The sequence below is a fragment of the Bufo gargarizans genome, chromosome 7, assembly GCF_014858855.1.
Source record: "Bufo gargarizans isolate SCDJY-AF-19 chromosome 7, ASM1485885v1, whole genome shotgun sequence".
Lineage (NCBI taxonomy): Eukaryota > Metazoa > Chordata > Amphibia > Anura > Bufonidae > Bufo > Bufo gargarizans.
Window position 1 is genome coordinate 45,810,036 of NC_058086.1, and position 24,569 is coordinate 45,834,604.

General features: G+C 44.7%; 1 protein-coding gene across 1 annotated transcript; it reads right to left on the bottom strand.

Annotated features, from left to right (window-relative positions):
• Window positions 1-312: 312 nt before the first annotated feature.
• On the bottom strand, window positions 313-23,938 carry ATG4C (autophagy related 4C cysteine peptidase). Its single transcript, XM_044302089.1, is given in 12 exon segments — window positions 313-788; window positions 5,105-5,224; window positions 9,099-9,175; window positions 11,038-11,116; window positions 11,891-11,998; window positions 12,000-12,013; window positions 13,961-14,031; window positions 15,836-16,154; window positions 18,288-18,521; window positions 18,683-18,766; window positions 20,471-20,593; window positions 23,861-23,938. Coding segments are annotated over 11 exon segments (1,347 nt in total). The 5' UTR covers window positions 20,541-20,593; window positions 23,861-23,938; the 3' UTR covers window positions 313-617.
• Window positions 23,939-24,569: the final 631 nt, after the last annotated feature.

The window sequence follows — 24,569 nt, forward strand, 5'->3', positions numbered from 1 at the left end:
TTCAGCATTATTTTTAATACTGTTACGATAGAGATGTCTGTACATTGAAAATCATGGATTTCAGCAAACAGTTGTGAGTTTTATAACCTCTTCATCACCAGTCGCAGAGAGGGGAGTTTTTGGTGCAGTTTTCATGCTTTTTTCAGAAGACAACATTCTGCTTATCAAAAATGCTTCCAAAAACTGCATCAAAAGGTGCCTCGTGTGCATGAGGCCTGATGTACACAGCATGGGTTCTAGCCTAGCAGCAGCTTTGGCCTTTATTCGTCCTCTTTACTCAATTTTTCCAACCAAATCACAGGACCAGTCACCGAGGTTTATACCGGATTAGATTTATTCGGAGCGGCCTTTGATGTACAATTTGATGACCGTGGCGAGAATAGACAAAATATCTTACAAATCACAGTGATCAAGACTGGAAAATGATACCTTAGATGTTAGCGTACATACATGATCTAAAATAAAAGCCTCTCTAAAAAAGATAAAAACATTAAAATTTTAATTTAAAAAAATTTTATAAAAAAAATTCATAAACACATTCCAGGTTCTAGCGTTTCTATAGAATGGACCCAAAGTGCACAATTTCCAAGTACAGGACATGGGAGGGGGGGAATAAATCACAGCAAGACAAACTCCTCGTTGGTGAAGCTTTTTAACCTGTTCTTCTCCTCCTCTGTGAAAAGGTCATTCTGCTCGTAGACTGGCGTGGAGTCCAGTTCGAAGTCTTGAGCGTGTCCGTTCACAAAGGTAAATAAAGGATAATTCAGCTTGCTGGAGGATTTCAGTACCTGGGACACAGAATAGAGGATCACGTTAAAGCAGGATTCCGGGAAGATGTAGCAGTGCTGAATTTGTTGTGAGAAAAATTTCGTGTCTTGAGACGATACTGAAAGCTGCAAAGTCAGCTCTGCTACATCTGTATAATTTTATAGAACCAATATTACTGGATACCACCACATGTTCCCATGCACAGGTTGTGATAGGTGACACTTTGTTCTTGTACCTTCTTACATTATAGGCATATAAAAGCAGTAATATCAAATGCAGTAAAAAATGACCTTAAAAATTAGACAAAAAACACTAACATGTTTTGGGCTCTTTCTGTAACAAAAAAAAAAAAAAAAAAAAAAAAAAAGCCAGGAACGCGGCTGCCCTTCAGTTCTGGCAAGTCCATGTCATGTGTGGAGACCCCTATTAAAAAAAACATAAAAATAAAACATTTCAAAATACAAAAAGTAAATAAAAAAATTGGGTGGGGTCAGCAGTGACCTTCTGGCGCAGGGGTTAGCCACCCCTGGAACTCCAGCAGTGCTGAAACCAACTCCCAGCATGCTGAATTCAATTCTGGGAACATCCGAGTAAGTGTTCATGCTGAGAGTTGTAGTTGTACTACAGCTGGAGAGCCGGATCGGAGTCACCATGCATATACAGTGCAGAGCGGTGCACTGTGGGTAGCTGGCTGAGTACAGGGCGGAGTGGCGGTATCTGTGACCTGGTCACGTTGTGTATGGACTATGGGTGTGTGATACAGGCCTCCTTGAAGGCATAGGTCCGAGCCAGGGACTTCCACGGAACGGGTGCAGCATGAGGGAGGATGGGAGTTGTAAGTGAGACAATGCAAGCGGGGAGGCGCCAAAATATTTGCGGCTAGCCACTCAAACCCAAAATATTTTTTTAATTAATAAATAAAAATCTGATAATCCGGCACCACTATTATGCCACTGGTGTCAGGTTATCAAATAGTCTGAATTATCAGACAGGCAAAGAGAAATGTTGCAGGATGTTGGTGGGCGCTGGCACTGCCATGTTTCTCCTTCCTTCTGCATCAGCAGTTTAGTACCCACACCATGGACCACACGAGAGGCAGCGCAGATACTACCAGCAGATTGCACCAACTGGGCAAAAACCTGAAGTGCAAAAGCTAAGAAATCGGCTGAACAAGTCCTGGAATCCATAGAATTGACGGGTGAAAATGATGTCCCAATGGCGCCACCTCCTGGCACAAAACAGACTTTTTTTTGCTTTTGAAAGGCCTGAAAATAGAGAATTTTTTGGGCAATAATCTAGAAAAATAATTAACACCAATATACTGTCCACACACACACTACAGAGGACAGTATACGGTACACACACACTACAGAGGACAGTATACTGTCCACACACACTACAGAGGACAGTATACTGTACACACAGTGGTCTAGAGCAGAGATCCCGCACGAATGGCCAGAATGGCCCGTACAGTCCATCACTGTCAATCTAAAGGCAGGGAGCGTGAACTACAGCAGAGGGGCGTTGTTGGAGCGGTGCTCGAACCGCATAGGCCTGCCTCCTGGTGCTTGAATACTTAAATATACATATTTTTAAAAATTTATTTTTCTCCACCACCTACAGCAGAAAGAAAGGTATTGTTTTTGTTAGCGTCATCAACCCAACCAGGCTATATGCCTGGTAGGGTGGCGTTGATCGGGGTGACAGAGCCTCTTTAATGCCTCTTTCACATAGACGTTGCGGGAAAAGGTGCAGGTGCATGTGGGAACATGCATGATTTTTCCGCACGAGTGCAAAACATTGTAATGTGTTTTGTATGCGTGTGAGGGGGAAAAAAAAAAAAAAAAAAAAAAAGGCATGTTTGGTACCCAAACCCTTGGGATCGGTGTTCTGTAGATTATAAGGGAAAATACAACATGGTTATAAGGGAAAAATGATCGCAATCTGAATACAGAATGCATAGTACAATAGGGCTGGAGGGGTTAAAATAAATAGTATTCTGATCGGGAATTGATCACAAATATATTACATTGGCGATTTTCACAATCAAGTAAACAATAACTGGAGATCATGAATTCTCGAAGAAATAAAAATGTGAAATATCGCAAATTCTAATATTGCCTATGACTCTCATCACTAATAGTTATGTACCCGACTGGCAGCCTTGAGGAGGGCTTGGGTATCAGCCCACTGGGTAATTTCCCTGAAGGGTCTATGGCCTGTCCGCTTACACCAAATATGGAGTACTGTGTACAATTCTGGGATCCTGTGAACAAGGCAGACATAGCAGAGCTGGAGAGGGTTCAGAGGAGGGCAACTAATAACTGGAATGGGTGGACTACAGGGCCCAGAAAGATTATCCAAATTAGGGTTATCAGCTTAGAAAAAAAATAAAAAAAAATAAAAAGGAAAAGGGACGACTGAGGGGAGATCTAATTACTATGTATAAATATATCAGGGGTCAGTACAGAGATCTATCCCATCATCTATTTATCCCCAGGACTGTGACTGTGACGAGGGGACATCCTCTGCGCCTGGAGGTAAGAAGGTTTGTACACAAACATAGCAGAGGATTCTTTACGGTAAGAGCAGTGAGACTATGGAGCTCTCTGCCTGAGGAGGTGGTGATAGTGAGTACAATAAAGGAGTCCAGGAGGGGCCTGGATGTATTTCTGGAGTGTAATATTACAGGCTATAGCTACTAGAGGGGTCGCTGATCCAGGGATTTATTCTGATGCCTGATTGGAGTCGGGAAGGAATTTTTCCTCTGGATCAACTTTACAGGATAACAGGCTGAACTGGATGGATGCGTTTTCAGCCTTATAAACTGTTACTATGAAGAAATGCAAAAATGAGGAAACAAATTAAGGCTACTTTCACACTTGCGTTCGGGGCTCCGCTTGTGAGTTCCGTTTGAAGGCTCTCACAAGCGGCCCCAAACGGATCCGTCCAGCCCTAATGCATTCTGAGTGGATGCGGATCCGCTCAGAATGCATCAGTCTGTCCTCCGCTCCGCAGGCGGACACCTGAACGCTGCTTGCACCTGAGGCTTCCTATTGTGGGTCACCCGCACAATGGCAGCGGCCCCAATGGAAGGAGCCCGACGTCTGGACGGGTAAGTCGGGCCGCCTGTCTGCTGAGGTCCGAGTTTTTTCGTTAATGACACAGCCGCTGAGCACCACCGCCACCAATGATTTATTTGAGCCTGGCCAATTTTATTTTAATTTGGCTGAGCAAGGCTTAATTTATTTAGGGGGACCTGAAGCCCCGCTGATTTATTTATTTGGGGGGAGACCTGAAGCCCCGCTGATTTATTTGGGGGACCCTGAGCACTTCTGATTTATTTATTTGGGGGGGGGGGGGGGGGTACTGTGCGCACCACTGAGTTATTTATTAGGGGGTATTTGTTGTTTACTATTTATTTTAAAGTTATTTATTTGGTTTACAAATATTTTGTATTTATGCTAAAGTTCTGTGGTTATGAATGAATACTTGTCTATTTGAATTAACATTTGGTGTATTGGTGTCTGTGCGTGTTTGTGGTGGGTCAAAAAGATATTTACATTACAATTCATAACAGTAGCAAAATTAGTTATGACGTAGCAAGGAAAAAAAATGTAATGGTTGGGGGTCACCACAACATGAGGAACTGTATTAAGGGGTCACGGCTTTAGAAAGGTTGAGAACCACTGATCTAAACACTCATTATAGCTCAGTCCTCATCTTACTGATAAACATGTGGCTTAAATAAGTGTTTATTACCTCTTGGTAGTTTAGAGATAAGGGTTGTTAGATGACAAGTAAAAGTACCAGTCACACAGTTAGATAAACAGTTAACTTTTGTGACAGAATGGCTCAATAGTAATAATTGCCAATTGAAAAAAAAGGATCATTAAAAAAAAAAATGTGATTTTGAAGGTATACATACCCTTTAAATCAGTATAGGAATCTTAAATATAAATCCATAGTTACATCCTGCATTATACTCTGTCCAGAGTATATAAATCCCTATTCTGCTGGTGCAGTCACTGTGTACATACATTACTTATCCTGTACTGATCCTGAGTTACATCCTGTATTATACTCCAGAGCAGCACTCACTATTCTGCTGGTGCAGTCACTGTGTACACACACATTACTTATCCTGTACTGATCCGGAGTTACATCTTGTATTATACTCCAGAGCTGCACTCACTATTCGGCTGGTGCAGTCACTGTGTACATACATTACTTATCCTGTACTGATCCGGAGTTACATCCTGTATTATACTCCAGAGCTGCACTCACTGTTCTGCTTATGGAATCAGCGTACATTGTAATACATCACATGACATACCTTTGTGAGTTCATCCACCACCCTCTCAAAGTCCCATGCGTTTCTACAATAAAAGCCAATGGTGCAGCTTGGGTCCATTTTCTTGAAGGGCATTTTTTTCGGGGATGGACAGTGGAATGACTGCAGAGGAAGAAGGCAGCAAGATACAGTAACACAAGGAAGATCAATATTGGACCCTTACAACCTTCTAAAACTGTTCATGATGGTGGCAGCCAAGCAATGCTCTGTGAGCCAAACACCGCAGGAAGCAGAAAGAATGTCCTGCAGCGATACATTGTAACAAATCCACAGGCTGATTGTGTTATGTAAACTTACTGGCCAGAGAAGCCTAGTCTCTGCTGCATGCGGGATGATCGGACACCATAAAGATATCCTAAATACTATGCAAAGTAACTGAATTGTAGCTCTTTTTTTAGAATACAGAGCTCCAACTTTTTTGAAAAGACATGAAGTCATAATCTATCCATTCCTGTCTCTGCAGCTACCACCAGGGGGAGCTCTCCGAATGGATTTTTTTTATTTATTGAGTTCCATGTACAGTAAGCTCCCCTAGTGGCGGCTGCAGGCAGCCATTAACCCCATCCCAACATCTTGGATAAATGTGCACCAAAATTCAAAAGGGGTTGTGTAGGGGAGACTCAAGATTGGAGCTAGCTCCATACATGGCATTTACTAAAGTAGTAAATTTACTAAAAAAAAAAAAAAAAAAAAAAAAAAAACACCACACACACACACACACCTTTTGACTGCTATTACAAAATATATTAGTCAAAAAAGTTTAAACATAACTGGTATCACTGAAAAAATAAAAAATAAAAAACAGAGTTGCTGTTTTTCGTAATTTCCCCAAAAAGGAAATAAAAAAAATAAAAAAAAAAGTCATATGCATCACTAAAGCTTACCAAAAAAAAAAAAAAAAAAAAAAATACAACTCACCCTGCAAAAAAAAGCAGACCAGCTGGCAAAAAAGTAAAATAAAGGGTCAGACCAATTTTTTTAAAAACAAAAAACAAATGTTTATATATTTTTTAAGTTGCTAAAAAGGCCAGTGACACTAAGTGATGAAACACCATGTTTTTAAGTAAGGCTACTTTCACGCCAGAGTTTTTGCTGGATCCGCCATGGATCAATAAAACCGCTTCTGTCACGATAATACACCCGGCTGCATTCGTCATGAATGGATCTGGTTGCATTCTCTCTAAAATAGCCAAGACGGATCAGTCATGAACTCCATTGAAAGTCAATGGAGGACAGATCCCTTTTCTATTGGGTCAGAGATCCGTCTTGCTCCGCACCACATCGTGGACAGAAACGCTACTTGCATTATTCTGTCTGCGATGGGGATGCAACCAAATGGAACGGAATGCATTCTGGTGTGTTCAGTTTTGTCCCCATTGACAATGAATGGGGACAAAAATGGAACAGTTTTCCTTCCTGCTATTGAGATCCTATGACGGATCTTAATAGCGGAAAGGTAAAGTGCAGATGTGAAATTAGCCTAACCCACCAGATTGCTGTGACTACACAACGTCTAGAGCTGCACGTACAGCAATTTCTGCTATGCCAACAACATCTAGCGTTCCAACTACAGAAATTAACATGACCAACACCATTTCCCACGGTTTCTACGATTCCGTTTAGGGCGACTTATCCATCCAAGATCCGGCGTCTGATGAGAGTCCATCCTATTTTAGTAAACCTTATGTCCCCGTTCGCTCCTCCACTTCTAATTTTTTTTTTACCTTGACTAGAGCTTCCTCGCCCTCCACATTGACGGGAAGCAATGTTTGAGCGCGGTAATGTGCATGTGATTCTACACAATTAGATTTGCAAATCGTTCGGCGCAGAGTCTGAGCTTTAGTGAAATGTACATGACTCCGCTGGGCTCTATCCATCATTGTCAGGACGGTCTGATGTCAGCGTGCCAAGGTTTTGGAAGCGGGGGGGGGGGGGGTTAAAAAGAAAGTTCTTCCGATACATAGCTCAGGGTACTTTCACACTAGCGTTTTTCTTTTCCGGCGCTGAGTTCCGTCCTAGGGGCTCAAATCCGGAAAAGAACTGATCAGTTTTATCCTAATGCATTCTGAATGGAGAGTCAGTCCTTCAGGATGCATCAGGATGTCTTCTGTTCAGTCTTTTTGACTGATCAGGCTTTTCAGAAAAACGTAGCATGCAGTATTTTTACCTCCGGCCAAAAAGCCTGAACACTTTGACTGAACGCCTGATCAGGCTTTTTTCCCATTGACTTGCATTAACGCCGGATCCGGCCCCGTGTGTTCAGTCAAAACGGATCCGGCTTTTGCATGTTAAACCCGAAAAATGTGAAAAAAAAGTTAAAGTCCATAAATGGCGGATCCGTTTTTTCCAATGCATTTTTCCATTGTGATCGAAAGCCTGATCAGGATTCAAATGTAATCAGTTTTCACACGTTTTTCCGGATCCGGCGGGCAGTTCCAGTGTCGGAATTGAACGCCGGATTAAAACAACGCTAGTGTGAAAGTAGCCTAAAATGGCATTATAGGACTGGTGGTCATACAGCCAAACATAACCATACTGCCCTGTTCCTTTTCTTCAACACAGCTTGACAAATGAACATGATCTGGTACACTTTTTGCCAGGCTAATGACATCCCTACATCAGGTCATGCATTCATTTTTGGATGTTCTTGCCATATTGTCTCAAAAATACCAAGCGCAAGTTGGGTGTAAATAAGAATATTTCCATTCAAAGACCGCAAGCAGAGATGGTGAAAAGCCAGGCTGAACTCCATCCAGACACAATGTGTCTCACAGTTGAGAATTTGTTACAAAAAGTTTCAATTTACCCAATGCCCTGCAAGTTATACACCCCAGCAGAACTACGGTTTTGTTTGCTACAATGTATCAAAGTACAATAAAATGTATCAGTCTGTCCAACTTATTAGAAGAGACGTCCAGGATTAGAAAAACATGGCTGCTTAATGCCAAAAAAAAAAATGAAACCAGTGCCACACCCATCTACAGGTTGCGTGGGATATTGCAGCTCAAAGCTATTCTTTGTAATTGAGCTGAGCTGGAATGCCAGACACAACCCATGGACAGGTGCAGCGCTGTTTTTGGAAGTAGCGCTATGTTTTTCTAATTCTGGATAACCCCTTTAAGGCTTTGCAGGGTGGTCGTGCAAACACGACCACCACTGTTGCATTGCAGGGTGGTCATAACCATAGAAATAAGCGGTTTATAATGTGATTGAAAAGTGAGTCCAGCAAAGGAGGTATTATGGACAATCATAATACATTAGTAAGTGCCCTGTATTAACTCTCTCTATAGGCTAAATGCCACTTACTTTAAAAGGGTTGTCCGGGGTCAGAGCTGACCCTGGACATACCCTTATTTTTCACCCAGGCAGCCCCCGAGGCTAGCATCGGAGCATCTCATCTAAATTGCGCAGGGCAAGGTCTCTTGTTCTCACACTGCCGGGCGGAAACTTACACCCAGCAGTGTGTTTGGTTAAGTCACCGGCTTTGATGGGTGGGCTTAAGCGCTGCCCTAGCTGTTTTACTGGCTAGGGCAGCGCTAAATCCCGCCCATCAGTGCCGGTGACATCACTGAGGTTCCTGACAGGCCAATGAGAGCCCGGTACGTCACTGGAACTCCTAAAAATGCCTTTGCCCTGCGCAGTTTAGCGCAGGGCAAAGGAGAGCATCGGAGCATAAACTACTCTGATGCTCCTGTCAGGGGGGCTGCTGGGGTGAAAAATTGAGGTATGTCCAGGTTCAGCTCTGAACCCGGACAACCACTTTAAGTGTCAGTGGCTGCTCCATGTGTGGTCATGCTGAAGAAGGAGTGCAAGAGCATGACCACTACTATGAGTTTTTGTAACTTTTTTGGGAGGGAGGTCATTACTTAAACTCTGAGAATGGCACAAGATTACCCAGAAATCGCTGTATGATTTCACTTCATAATTAGTGCCTAATTTAGAGAGAGAACAAAGCCAAAACGCGCAGCGACATTACCTCGAGAGGGAAATCCTTTATGCTGACATCTACAAAAGATTGGCAGTAATGAGGATCCATGTATATCAAGCTGTCATCTGCAAGGACAAAACAGAAGATAAGTAATTCCAAACACACTTTATTATCACACCGCTTACAATCCAATTTCTATGCAGAAGAACAGAGGAGAAAAATCGCAGACAAAGGCTCCTGCCATCGGAGGCGCCGTGACGGATGCGCGCCCCTTAACGGGACAGATTAACTTCTGCATAATCAAAGATGCTTGTATAAGCAGAATTTTTTTTTTTTTTTTTTATGAAAGTGATGAGTATGTCATTTAATTTTTGGTGATGAAATTACTTTCACAAACACACAATTATATTCCGGAGTTCGGCGATGAAAAATGCGATGGCGGAGCGGTGCCGACAACGAGGACGTATTGCTTGTCATCTTAACGTCAACTCGCCGCGCTTAAACTGCTGGAATGTAAATATGTAAATAAAGCCTGCCAAATGAGAAGAGCGAGCGCGCTTAAACTTTCATTAGACGGAGGGTAAAATATGCCTTGTTTATGCAGGGCAGGAAATTAAAGACGCGGTCTGCGGAAACCAATTACAATGGCGGCTAAGTGACAAATGAGTGGACTTTGGTGGGATCTGATTAATTAATAGAGGCCTCGGCGTGGCGGTAATTATTCAGGCTGAGAATGGTCATTTACAGATGGCAGCTCTGTTTTTGGTCCAAGATAAGGAAAAAAGAAAAGAAAAAAATATGCGAGAGGTGCTAGATTATCAAATATTCTGGATTATCAGTTTACTTCTACGCTTGTGATAGAAGGACATGGTGCCACTTCACGGTCACTAATGTTCCCACTTGGTATCATGTGATCTACATTTATGGCGCATAGCCCGCTCCGGTGATGTATGTTTATGGCACCTCGTGCTAACAGCAGACATGAGCAGGATCGGCCATAACTCTGGCGGTCATTAAAGGGGTTGTCTGAGATTTTGATGGCCTATAATCAGGAGAGATCATCAATATCAGCGGGAGTCCAACTCCCAGCACCCACACCGATCTGCAGTCTGAAGGGGCCGCGGCGCCCACCGGTGCAGCTCAGTCCAATTCAAGTGAATGAGGCTGAGCTGCAATACTAAAACACAGCCGCTGTAGAATGCACTGCGCTGGACGGGGTAAGCTGCGGACCTCTACAAACAGCTGATCAACAGGGCTGTCTGATCCCTGCCGATCTGATACTGATGACCTATCCAGAGGATAACTCATCAGTATTATACGGGTTGCCGCATAAAAAAGAAATGCTACAGTTTTCAAACCAGCACCTGGATCTGAATAGTTTTGTGATTACATGTCATTAAAAATGTAGCATAGCCACAGAGTTGTTCAATAAATAAGTATCTATAGCGCCACCTGCCATGGTTTTTTTTCTCATTTCTTTGTCCAGGTCACAGATATCTGCACACGCTCAGTTTCATGCTTCAACTGCCTCCTGAGCTGTTATAGGGAAAGAGCTGCAACAGAAAGGACACGCCCCCCCCTGAGCTTCAGCAGAGAAGACCCCCCCCCCCCAGAGCTGTCAGCTTGCTATAAATCTAGCAGAGCAATGAATGGGGAGATCTTTGGATCCATGTGAGGTACAGGGCTGGTTCTAGGTTTGTCAGAAAGATCGTCATGTTCTATAGGAGGTCTGATTTTTTAAATTTTTTTATTTATTTTTTTAACACAAGTCATGAGATAACCCCTTTGACAAGTGCAGCATCTAAGTGGTTAGATGCTGCAAAAAAAAGACAACAAAAAAAAAAAAGACAAAAATGAAAAACAAGGTTTTATATATTTTTTTTTTATTATCTGTCAAAGGTACTTTGTAACCCAAAACAGTAAAATAATTGTAATACCTCATATGTAATCCAACAGGAATGCACAGTATGTTTGTTCTGGTACCTACCTTGAAATCCCACAAAGTAATAGGACTGTTTTGGTCGACCCCCAATGATACCAAGACAATATTCAAGGCTGAGGATCCCCTGAGGACAAGAAAATAACAGCATAAGGCTAGGGCTACACAATGACAAGTGTCGCATGACAATTTATAATGGTAATGTACGGTGTCAGACTGGATTTTTTGCTACGGTCGTGTCGCAGTGCGACACCATAGACTATCATTATAAAATTTGTCGCGCGACATGTCGTGTAGCCCTAGCCTAAAAGTGTTAAAGGGTCTGTCCAGAACTAGGAAAAAAAAAATTAAAAAAATTAAAAATAACAAAAACGCAGCACCACCCCTCTGTCCACTGGTTATTTGCGTATTACAGCTCAGCCCCATTGATGCCAATGGAGCTGAGGCTGCAATACTAGGCAGACTCCATGGACAGGTGGGGCGCTGCGTTTTAGAATAAAGCAACTATGGGGCACATTTTATTAAGAGGCATTTTAGACGCCAGGGTTATTAAAGCACTGAACTTCAGTGGATCTACCGCTACTTCTTAATGTAAGACCGCTTCCTAGTCTTACATATAGACCATTTTCTATGCCTAAAACAGGTGTAGAAAATGGTAAAGGAGACGTCCCCTTCCCTGCACCACACACTTTTTTTTAGACCTGCCATGAGCGGGAAAAAGTCGCAGATTAATGGTGCAAAGGACCTTTGCGCCACATTCGGTTTCAGAAGTACGCCTAATTTAGCCGTATTTCTGTTTAATAAACTGCCCCTTATGTTTTTCTACTCCTGAACGTCCCACCAAAGGGGGGGGGGGGGGAGCTCCTGTGTAAGTGGGGAAGCCTCCCTATCGTCCCCCTACCTTCACGAATGCGAAATATTCAGTATTGGTCCTTTCCCCGCCAAGTCTGACAGGAACCAGAATGAGAACAGATTTGTCACAGTCAGAGTTATCCTGCTGGTCGTAGACAGTCGTCGCGATAAACTACGGAAACAAGGAAAACGTAACCTTTACATCAGAGATGTTCTGCCAATATGCTTCAAGTGCCGCAACACATCTCCTCGCAATGCTGATTAAAGGGGTATTCCAGGTGTCAGCGAGTAAACATCAACACAGTGTAAAAAAATTGTCCAAGCACCAATTCACCACTTTTTTTTTTGCAGTCATCCATTTTTTTACAAACATTCTGGCCACAAACCGTGGCTTGAAGAGAAGCTGAACATGACTGTCGTCTCCTGAACAGCACCACACCTGTCCACAGGTAAAGCGTGGTATTGCAGCTCAGCTCCATTCACTTTAATGAAGCAGTAATACCAGACAACCTATGGACAGGCATGGAGCAGTTTCTGAAGAAAGCAGGCATTTTTTTGTCCCCCATACAGTGCGACCCATCCACACACATTCCAGCATGTCCTATGCTTGCTGTCAGTGAATAGGAACACTATTGCATCGAGAGGTTGCATGCAACTCATAGCTGACTGTATATTACAATTGTGTCCAGTATCTTCTGTGCGCTAAACACAACAGTACAAACCTTATTCCTGCCACAAAATGGTTTGTTACAATGTACCAGGGCAGGCAAAATGTATCAGCCTCTTTAGTTTACAAATCTTCCTGGTTCTAACACGTGGGGGAGATTTATCAAAGCTGGCGCTTTCTGTGCTGGTCTTGACAATAGCTGCACCGCTGGAAGATGTGCCCAATTTAGGACGAGGCCTCATCATAAATTAGAAGCATCCGCCTGAAGTCCGTGCGCCTATACAGAAACCTACGACAGTTCTGAGCTTCTGTAGAATTCTGGCATAATTTGCGCTAGAAAACAGTTAAATTTGTCAGGGTGGGTGGGTGGTCCTTCCTCCCCTTGCCACTGCCCCCTTTGTGAAAAGTGGCGAGGGCAGCATAAAAGGGAGATGCCACCATTTTTTTTAAAGTTAAAAAGTCGCAAAACACATACTGTCATTTATTAGACGTATTTCTGGGACAGATAGTGGCGCAAAGTCGCCCTTCCCATTTTCTACTCCCGTTTTTGGCGTAGAAAATGGTCTAAATGTAATACAGCAAGGAAGGAGTTACGGAGAGGCCTGCACCTCTACATAACTTTGGCGGATCCAACGCCAGTGCAGGGGCTTAAAACCGGCGTCTAAAACAGTGGTCTTAATAAATGTGCACCTTAGGGCTCATTCACACAAACGCGCGATGCCCGTTTCCGTATTGTGGACCGCATTTGCGGATGCGCAATACACAGGCCCGTTCCGTGGCCATTCTACATCACGGATGCAGACCCATTCATTTCAATGGGTCTGCAAATCTGGAGATGCGGAACGGAAGAACGGAACACTACGGAAGTACTACGGAGTGCTTTCTGGGGTTCCGTTCCGTGCTTCCACACTACATAAAGATATAACTTGCTCTCTCTTTTTGCAGAACGGAAGCATTGCGGACCCATTCAAGTGAATGGGTCTGCAATCCCCATGCGCCTGCCCCACGGATAGTGCCCGTGCATTGCGGACCACAATTTGCGGTCCACAGCATGGGCTTCATACGTTCGTGTGCACAAGCCCTTAGTTTGTAACTTCACGCCACTGTTCAGGTGCAAGTTCAAGACACACTAGCTCAGCTATCACTGAGCCTTGGAGGGCCAAGATGGCGACGGGATGTGGAGTGGGCACGCTGTCAGCTAGGCAGGAGGTGTACTGGGAGGACCTCAGCCAGCCCTATGCAGCATGGGAATTGTAGTCTAGCAACACAAAAAGGAAGCGGCTACAGATTGTCAGTTTGCAATCTAAATCGGAGCACGCTCACATCACTGGAAAAGACAGGAGCCAAAAGGCATTTGCGCGGCATTATTACACTTCACAATCAGACCATTTTCAAAATTTATAATCAGTGTCAGAAACCACCTTTAAATGAAGTGATGAGGCTGCCACCTACTTGTACAGTCCTGAGCAACATATATGGAAATCCCCTGAAGCTCTGGGTCAACGGAATCTTCCATTGCTTTCCTGGAAAACGTTAGACAGGTTACAATGTATCGTGTTTGTCTTACAAGGTTAAAACAATGTATCTGCTTGCTGACTATGGAACGCAGACAAAGTACGACTCCTGTGACCTGAAGTCTTACATTGTGGCGTGCAATTTGCAACCAAAATTCCTCAAGGGTTGACGTTTTGGTGAAAGACGAATCATAGGGGAGACGTGTCACAATGTAACCACGTAGACAATCAATGGATGCAATGTCACAGTGCGGCACTGCCATCATCATGCTATGTAAGCCTGGCCTAAAGGACTTATGACCTTACATGGGAGCATAATGTATACAAAATATAAATAAATACAAAGAAAAACTAAGCACGCCACCACTAGCAGAAACTGCAACTATAGCCCCACCCCTGAGGAACCATAACTGTCTCTTACAAAAAAAAATTAAGAATTATTAGGAACACCATACTAATGGACCCCCTTTTGCCTTCAGAACTGCCTTAATTCTACGTGGCATTGATGCACATCTAGGGCACGAAGCTCCCGTTCCACCACATCCCAAAGATGCTCTATTGGGTTGAGATCTGGTGACTGTGGGGCCATTTTAGTACAGTGAACTCATTGTCATGTTCAAGAAACCAATTTGAAATGATTTGAGCTTTGTGACATGGTGCCTTATCCTGCTGGAAGTAGCCATCAGAGGATGGGTACATGGTAGTCATGAAGGGATGGACATGGTCAGAAACAATGCTCAGGTAGCCCGTGGCATTTAAACGATGGCCAATTGGCACTAAGGGGTTTAAAGTGTGCCCAGAAAACATGCCCCGCACCATTACACCACCACCATTCTGTTTACGCCAAATTCGGACTCTACCATTTGAATGTCTCAACAGAAATCGAGACTCATCAGACCAGGCAACATTTTTCCAGTCTTCAACAGTCCAATTTTGGTGAGCTCGTGCAAATTGTAGCCTCTTTTTCCTATTTGTAGTGGAGATGAGTGGCACCCGGTGGGGTCTTCTGCTGGTGTAGCCCATCCGCCTCAAGGTTGTGCGTGTTGTGGCTTCACAAATGCTTTGCTGCAGACCTCGGTTGTAACGAGTGGTTATCTCAGTCCACGTTGCTCTTCTATCAGCTTGAATCAGTCGGCCCATTCTCCTATGACCTCTAGCATCAACAAGGCATTTTCGCCCACAGGACTGCCGCATACTGGATGTTTTTCCCTTTTCACACCATTCTTCGTAAACCCTAGAAATGGTTGTGCGTGAAAATCCCAGTAACTGAGCAGATTGTGAAATACTCAGACCGGCCCGTCTGGCACCAACAACCATGCCACGCTCAAAATTGTTTAAATCCCCTTTCTTTCCCATTCTGACATTCAGTTTGGAGTTCAGGAGATTGTCTTGACCAGGACCACAACCCTACATGCATTGAAGCAACTGCCATGTGATTGGTTGACTAGATAATCGCATTAATGAGAAATAGAACAGGTGTTCCTAATAATTCTTTAGGCGAGTGAAAATATAATATAATAACATATATACACACACTAGGGATCGACCGATTTTGATTTTTTGGCGCAGATACCGATAACCTGTGATAGCACGCTGGACGCATTATCGGCAAGGTTAGATGCCGATAACTTGAATATCGGCCAATAATATCGGTAACTCCGATAATCGGTCGATCCCTAAAAAATAGCATAAGAGATTTATAGATACAGGCACATATATAATAGAACAACTAATACAGATAAGTTACCACGGTAACACCCGAGCAACACAAGGTTTACATTTCTACCATTCAGGCCATTTTAAGTTAACGTACCTCAGGAGGTGAGAGACGACCGCTGGCCCGTACCAGTCTCCAGCAACTTTCCCTGACTGTTTCCCAAGCTTTATCAGCTGATGAATCCCGAAGTCGGCCATGGGATGATCGGAGAACCAAGAAATGATTTTCCGATGATAAAAAGCAGCTTGGTTTTCGTCTTCGTTTTCTTTGGCCGCCTGAAGTTTGCTGGATGCGGTACCGTAGGGGTGGAGGTCATTGTACGATGACTCAATAGGGGCGAGCTTCCTGGCGCTGTTCTGTAACCAGAAGTCTGCCTCCGGCCGGTAAAGGTCCAGTGCATTCGGCCATAACCAGTCTGTAAGAAGGGGGGGGGGTAGAATGGGGTTACACTAAAAGTATACAGTATTTATCAATAAAACCCTTTAAATACAGTTTTAAGATCTTAACTGGAATATCACCCCCCACCACCACAAATGTGCATTTAAGGGGTATCCTGATTAATATACATTTATGGCAGCACATCCATACAATACGGCTGAAATGTCTGACCAGTGGAAGTCTCATTGTCGTGACCCCTACCTATAGAAAGTAGGGCCCTCTGGTGCCCCATGTACAATTTAGATGCTGGAGGGACCCTCCCCACAGGTTATCAAGCACATATACCATAAACTGCAGTTATGCCTTTAAGGCTAGTCACTGGAATCCCCCTTAAAGGGGTTGCCCCAAGTTTAAAAATGATTTTAACTTGGGAAAAGACTGGGCCCTGGAAAAAATAAAAAAGTGGCCCCATGTTGCAGGCAGGTCCAAAGTGACAAAAAGGCAGGGTCATGATAAGTAGGCAGGGGCAGCAATACCTTAGTGCAGCATAAAACATTGCTGCAGTGTTACTGTGTGAAATGCATGTCCATCCTTCACCTTCTGCTTTTATGTGAGTTTTTGAAGCAAGAGGACTTTCATACCCAGTGGGTGAGTGCCGCCTCAATTTTCTCTCCCTATTTGGATGTTTAAAAGACTGTCGTGGGCAGAGCATCGCCTGTTGGATAGACACCTGAAAACTGAGATTGCTGTACCTGGTAATGTTATCAGGAACTAGATTAGTGCCACCCCGCTGTCGACTTATTATTATTTGCATCAATTGCCGCAGTAGAACCAAATACATAGTGCAGCACAAAATCCTGCCACCCCCACCACAGCAATACAGTAGGACACTTTCTTCTGCCAGCCAAGGACATAAGTGCCAGATGCTCCTAGCATTAAAGGGATATTCCCACCTTGGACATTGGGGGCACATCACTAGGATATTCTCCCTATTTTCAGCCCTCCTCATGCTGTGCCGCCGCTCTAGTAAGCAGGGCCGGTGCTTCCATAGAGTCCATAGGGTGCTATGGGGAAGGTGGGAGAGGCGTACTATGGGGTCATCTACGGGGGCACTGAGAAGGGGTATTTTATACTTACAAATTATGGGGGACACTGAGGGCATCTACTGGGGCACTATATATGGAGCATTTTATACTGGTACATTATGGGGGCACTAGGAGGGAGAGGAGCACTTTGGGGGCATTTACTGGGGCACTATATAGGGGTATTTTATACTAGCACATTATGGGGGCACTATGGGGACATTAGCTCAACTGGGGGCATTACAGGGGGTATTTTTTGCACTGACACATAAGGAGAATTATTTCTACTGGGGGGGGGGGGCATTATGGTGGGCGTTATTACTCCCCCATGGTATGACCCCCTAGTAGCAGCACCGGCCTCTCCTTGCTCTGCTATCCCTCTAACCCTTCTCCAAATCCTTATTATGAAATCTTTCTCATTAGGATAAAACACATCAGCTCCGCCGAGCCCCCGGCCAAAGTGCTGAAGTGGCGTCAGATCCCCAAGGGCCAAGCCACGTAACTAAGTTTTCATATGAAATATGTTTATGTTATACACATAGCATACACCGTGCCCCACAATATACAGTTTCTTCTGTAAAAGTCATCAAGTGTCATGGGGAAGGGGGCCCTTATTGTTTTTCGCCCCAGGCTTGTTTCTTTAGCTATGGTAGTTATTCTCCAGCATTCTTAATAGGGGGCTTTATTGCAACATATAACTCTCTTAATTTAAATGCTGAGAAATGGGTGGAACATATGTGATGTCATGATATGGGCAGATCATCTGATAAGGGGAGGGGCGGCAATTTTTATCTTGCCTAGGGCGGCAAAAATCCTTGCACCAGCCCTATCCCCTAGAAATAAATGGAGCGTGGCTGAGCATGTGCAGTGTGTGGAAAGAAATTAAAGAGGGTCCCAGCAGTCGGACCCCCACCAATTAATTCTTTCTGCAGATCTTCACCCGTTGCAATGCACAGGATGAAAGATGCAGAAAATCTGACAAAATCCACATGTAAAACAAGTGGATTTCACTGCAACCCCACAACGTATCCACCAGAGGGTTCTAAGGGCCCCAGTGGGACATAACCTGTAAAATAATTAGCACTAACCTCTCCCTATGAAGTGAACCAGAAGCCCCTGAGCCAGTAACATCTGCCCGGTCCTCAGGGTGCAGCCCCAGCCGCAATCTGTGGTCCATGTCGAACCATCTATTAGGGGAAACTCTTCCCTGTAGGTCAGCCATATCCTCGAAATAAAGTCCTTCCGGAAATCCTCCACAGTGCCAAATACGTCTTCATTCGTCACCGAGCCCGAATCTGAGCCATTGGGAGAAGATTCAGAATCTGTTCAGATATTAGAAATAAAAGTCAGGAAACAGCCAAATGATAATCTCCAGGAATTGTGGAAGCGAGACTATATGGCTACACAGACTGCTGGCAGAGTTGGCATGGGGTCAGTGGTTCTATGGTCGCCTGTAAACAGCGGTCAACCTACTGGAACTCACCCTCAAATTTGAAATGGTAACATTTGCCAAGTAAAAAGACAGGGGAGTTTCGTCTAAAATAGGTTTTCGTCCTGAGCACCCAGCCTAAAATATAACAAAACAAAAACAAATAAATGACAGTTTTCTACAATAAGAACGGTAATAAGCATAATAGAAAAAAATAAAAATGAATAGCGCGATATACACTGATCTATAGGATTTGATGCAACGTATGACACGGATAGCAGATGCAAACAAGAGTTGTAGCTTGAAGCTCCTAAACCCCAAGATTTGCTTTCTCTCACCTACTTACTTGTGAAGCTGCGTGTTCATAGCTCAGGGGGCATTCCCCGCTTTCAGATCTGTGAGTTCAGAGCTCAGGGGGCATTCCCTTCTTGTGAAGCTGCAGGTTCAGAGCTCAAAAGGGGGGGGGGGGCGGCGTTTCCCTGTATAGCTACGATTTTGCTCAAAGCTTTAGACTCCGTCCTCCAATATCTCACCAATATGACTGATTCCAGCCAAAATATATTGAAGAAAATGCAGCACAGAGGTCTCCTCAGTTACAAAATGAGAGGTGTGAATAACACCAACAGGCTCTGACCATAGAGGCCTATCCAGTACTCAGGAGGAGGTGGTCAGCAAGAAGCAGGGAACTGACACACGACTCCGCACACAGGAACACTGCATAGGAACTGTATACGTCAAATGGTAGGATATTTTATAGCACTTTGCAAAGCTGCAGACAGCCTTTGAAGGCTCTACAGAATTGGAAAATGTCAGTCAATTTAAGGCCTCCTGCACACAACCGTATTTTGTATCCACATCCAAGCCGTACTTTTTGTGGCTTGCACACAGGCCCAGCCAAGTGTGCTGTCCGCATCCGTGTGTCCATTCTGCAAATTATAGAACACGTTCTGGACAAGAATAGTCATTTCTAGCAATGGGAATGAGAAAAAAATAAAAATAAAATGCAGATTTCACACGGAAAGTATCTGCATTTTGCAGATCTGTGGTTTGTGAGCAGCGACACGGACATAGTCGTGTGCATGAGGCCGAAAGGGGTTGTCAACACCGTTGTAAGAGTCACCTTGCTCAAGAAACTGGCCTCCTGTGAGCCAACCGAAGCATTCTCCTTTCCATTCCTTGCACAGCTGCCGCCTGACACGATGCATCAATGTAGGGGGAAAGTTTCTTCACGCTGATTGACATTTTCTTTGACAGAATTAGTTTATGAAACGCCTTAAATCCTCTTTCCATTCAAGTTAGTTATACATTGTAGATTTTTTTTTATTAGGGTGGCATCAGTGCCTTAAAAATACCACTGAAACTGAAGGTCACTTGGATGCCAAAAATTGCAAGCATTTCTACATGGAAAACCGGATTTTGGAGGCCGATACAGCGACTGATTTTTCTACCTCACGTGAACATGCAATGGATTTGTTGCAGCAATTTCAGGGACAGAAAATCTGCTCAGTTCCTCTGAAGGGGAAGGGGATGGGGGGGGGGGGGTGTTGAGATTCTGCAGGAAGCACATGTTAAATGGAGCAGAAGCAGAAATTGCTGCAACAAATCTGTCCCATGTGAATTCGCCCCAAGCCTAACAGAAGGCGAGCCTTTCTCCGGTCATGGACTCCAGGCTGATGGCTCTTACATTTACTCATAAATAGTAATGGACTGCAGCTGCATGAGCAGGACGAGGCTGAGGTTTTTAGTTGCATTTTTGCCAAAACCGTAGCGTCCCTCAGGTTCAGTGTTCGCTCTCATAACACAGATTAAGGAATGTGGTGAATGACGATGAACCGAGCTTACTGTATTTCACATTATGCCACGCAGATAAAAACATAGACTTGACTTTTTCATCGGTGCCGCTGGCTTCCATATTCGCCCCGTGAGAATGAACCCATACCTTGTGTGGTCTGGAAAGTCCTATACCTAGAAGCAAAAAAAAAAGGAACGCATAAGTGACGGGCGAGCGACTCGCTGTTTGTGAGAAATTCCACAACTTTCTAATATACTTTGTACTTCAATTCCTTACAAGCCCTGCTCCCTGTCAGTGAAAGACAACCTTCTTAGGCTACATGCACACAACCGCTGTATGTTTTGATGACGTCCGTATGGCATCTTTTTTTGGCGGATTCATTGTATATGCCTATCCTTGTCCGCAAAACAGACAATAGGACATGCTCTATTTTTTTGCAAAATGGAACCACGGACACGGAAAACATACGGTTGACTATCCACATTTTTTAACAGCTCCATAGAAATGAATGGGTCCACATCCTATCCGGAAAAAAAAAAAAAAAAAAACACCTGAAACAAAACACGTTTGTGTGAATGTAGCCTTATTAATACCCAGAGGGTGAAAACTGGTACAGATATACTTCTGAGGGTTTGTTACAATTGTATCCATTTGTGAAATAAACAGCCGCAGCACCAATCTCTCTCCTGTCCTGATGGTTGGATACAATGTATCCGTCTGGGTGTTTGCAGTAGCTCACAGAGTATTGTCCAGACTGGATACAATTGTAGCAAGGGCACAGGCTGTCCAATTCTGAAAGCTGGACAAACGGGGAAGCGCAAGGATCTGAGAAACTTTGACCGCGATCATAATATGACACCTAGAAGCTTCTGTCTGAGCATCTCCAAAACAGTTGGTCTTGTGGGGTGAACAAGAACCAGTGACAGCATCAAGTGCGTCCGGTCCAAGGCTTATTAATAGGGGGTGTGGAGTGAAGGCTAGCCCGTCTGGTCCGATCCATACAAAAGAGCTACTCTAGAGCAAACTGCTGACAACATTCCTGCTGCCGATGACCGAGGTGTCAGGATACACAGCTGTGTATGGGGCTGTGTAGATTTAGAGCGGTCAGCGAGCCCACGATGACCCCGTCCACTGCTGAAAGTGCCTACAATGGAGCAGCAAGCAGCAAAACTGGACCATGAAGCAATGGAAGAAGGCGGCGGCCTAGTCTGATGAATCAGGTTACACAGGCTCGGACTGGCCCACAGGGGTACAGGGGAATCCCCCGGTGGGCCCCTGGACAAAGTGGGCCCCTAGTCTCCCACCCCCTGCACAAGTGGCACATTACACATTAGACTTACTGCACTACATACACACATTCAATGTACAGCACCTCCACCAGTCTATGTTCATATAAAAAACTAGTTAGATTATTTATTATATTCGAATGTAGCCGTACGGTGGGCCCCCAAAATAAATTTTACTCGTGGGCCCTAGGTACCCCAGTCCGACACTGAGGTTACATCATGTGGACGGCCGGGAACGCGCGTGCGTCACTTACCTGGGGAGGAGATGGCATCGGGTGCACTATGGGAGGAAGACAAGCCGGCGGAGGCAGTGTGAGGCTCTGGGCAATGTTCTGCTGGAAACCTTGTCTCCTGGTATTATGTGAATGTGACATGTACCCCCTACCTAACCACTGTACAGACATAGCAGTGGTGCCCCCTAATGGCAGCGCCCTCTTTCACCAGGATAATGCCCCGGCCTCACTGCAGAAACTGCCCAGGAATGAGGAACAAGACAGAAAGAGGAAGGGGATGACGCCTCCAGATTCCCAGATCTCAATCCAAACGTCATCTGTGGGATGTGCTGAAAAACAAGTCCGATCCATTGAGGCCGCGCCAAGTAACTTACAGGATCTGCTGCTAACGTGCCGGATACCACAGGACACCTCAGAGGTCTTGTGGAGTCCAGGCCTTGACTGGTCAGGGCATGAGGGGGATGGGGGTTTAAAAATTAGGGAGGGGTTATAATGTTATGAACTTGCAATTTTCCAACCACGAAAACAAGGAACGAAGCAGTCGTCAGCAGTAGGGTTGTTCTGCCTCTAGTATTAAAAGGTAAATTATCATTGGTGGTGAAGTGCGCCCGCCCCTCTCAAACCCCCAGTATTAAAATCATTGGTGGCAGTGGCCACAGGGTCCCCTCCTTCATTTGTGGTGCAGTGGCAGCTTCTGATTGGAGCCCCAGCAGTGTAATCCTGGGGCTCCAATTGGTTACCATGGCAGCCAGGATGCTGCTACTGAAGCCATGGCTGCCATGGTAACCTCCCTGCTGCTGTGTGTACTGTGCACAGGGCAGCAGGGAGAGTGTGAGGTCCTATTCACCCTGATAGAGATCTATTAGGGAGACTAGGACAAGGGAAGAAAAGAGCCCAGGTTCTAGCCCCTAAGGGAGGAAACAGTTATTAAATAAAAAGTTTAAGATAAAAAATAAAAATTAAGTATAAAATGACCCCCTTTCCCAATTTTACAAAAAATATATAAAACAAATATATATCGCCACGTCCAAAAAGTCCAAACCATAAAATATATTTTTTTTTTATGCGGAAGGCACGCGGCTTTTGGGGAGATTTATTTTTTTCACGTGGTATAGAATGGTATTGAGTATCGCAATACTTTTTTATGGTATCAAAATCAAATAAAAACGTTGGTATAGCAACAGCCCCAGTCAGCAGACACATCACAGGTTTCATTTCCTTATTGTAAAGCGTCCGAGCGAGACCCGTGACCTGTTGACCCGAGAGATACGGCAGAGCAGACTCTTAAAGGGATATTCCACTCTCAGTCTTCCGCGGTTTCTGTAACTCAGACCACGGCATAAAGGGGGCTATCCCTTTAATAATGTACACAACTCAATTCTTCACCTCTTCCAGATCTCCACTCTGTTAGTGACATGGCGGTCTTATGTGGACACAGAGGACCAACAACCACTGGTGCCACCACCGATCTGCAGGGGGCATAGACTGCTGTCTGGGGGGCACAGGGCATCTGGAAAGATGAAATATTCTTCCAGCACAAATCCTTCCCCCAGAAGGTACCCTATATACCTGTGCTGCAAATACAATGTCTTCCTGAGGGGGCCCCCGGCAACACAGGCCCAGCAGGAGCCACAACATAAACATTACTCACCCACTACAACTTCTCCAGCAGGCTGCTGACAGCCGCCAGCACCAATTGTTTCCTCAAACTACATTTCCCATGATGCTCGCGCAGGCAAACCTACGGCAGGGCATGACGGGAAATGTAGTGCAAGAAGGGGCTGAGGGGGGAGGCGGGAGTCAGCTGATGAACAGGCTGTCAGTCACCGGGCACAGAGCGGCGCGGGGGGAGGGGGGCGGGGGGCGCACGGCGGAGCGAGGAGGGACCCCGGGAGCTGGACACCGTGTCCGCCCGCCTTACCGTGCGGGCTCCGCGGGATGAGCCACGACCGAGCCTTCTCCCTCCACCGGCCGGATGTTGTCAGGCCGCGACCGTCACCACAGCACTTCCGACTGAGGGAGGGAGAGCGCCGCGGCGGTGTATTTATAGACCAGAGGGGGCGCTGTGGAGCCCGAACTAATCATCGTGATAAATAATAGTGATGATGATGATGATGATAATAATTAATAAATTATTATTATTATTTTTATTTTATTCTTTATTATGCATATTATTATTTTTTATTACAAATGTTGACCTTAAATCATTTTACTTTTAATAATAGTTCAGAAAGAAGCATCAGGTGTGAATCTGCGCCTAACCTCTGTACGGCACTGCGGCATATGTGGGAGCTATGTGACATGCAGTATAAATCGCCTCCGTGGTCGTAAACTTTCCTACTTCTAAGAATTTAGAAACAGTGAAACGGTACATCCCCTGTATACAGTCCACGCAGGGGCGGACTGGGAACGTAAAGTGGCCCTGGGAAAAAAAAAACTAAAAGTGGCCCCAGTGTTGTAGCGGGGGTCTAATTGACAGAAGGCGGAACAACACAAGTAGGAGGGACAGCAATACCATGATGCAGCACAAGATACCGCCCCTGCAGAACCAAATACTGTATCACCAATGATCCAGGTACTTAGAGGACCTGTCCCCGCTCCTGACATGTCTGTTTTAACAACCTCATGCA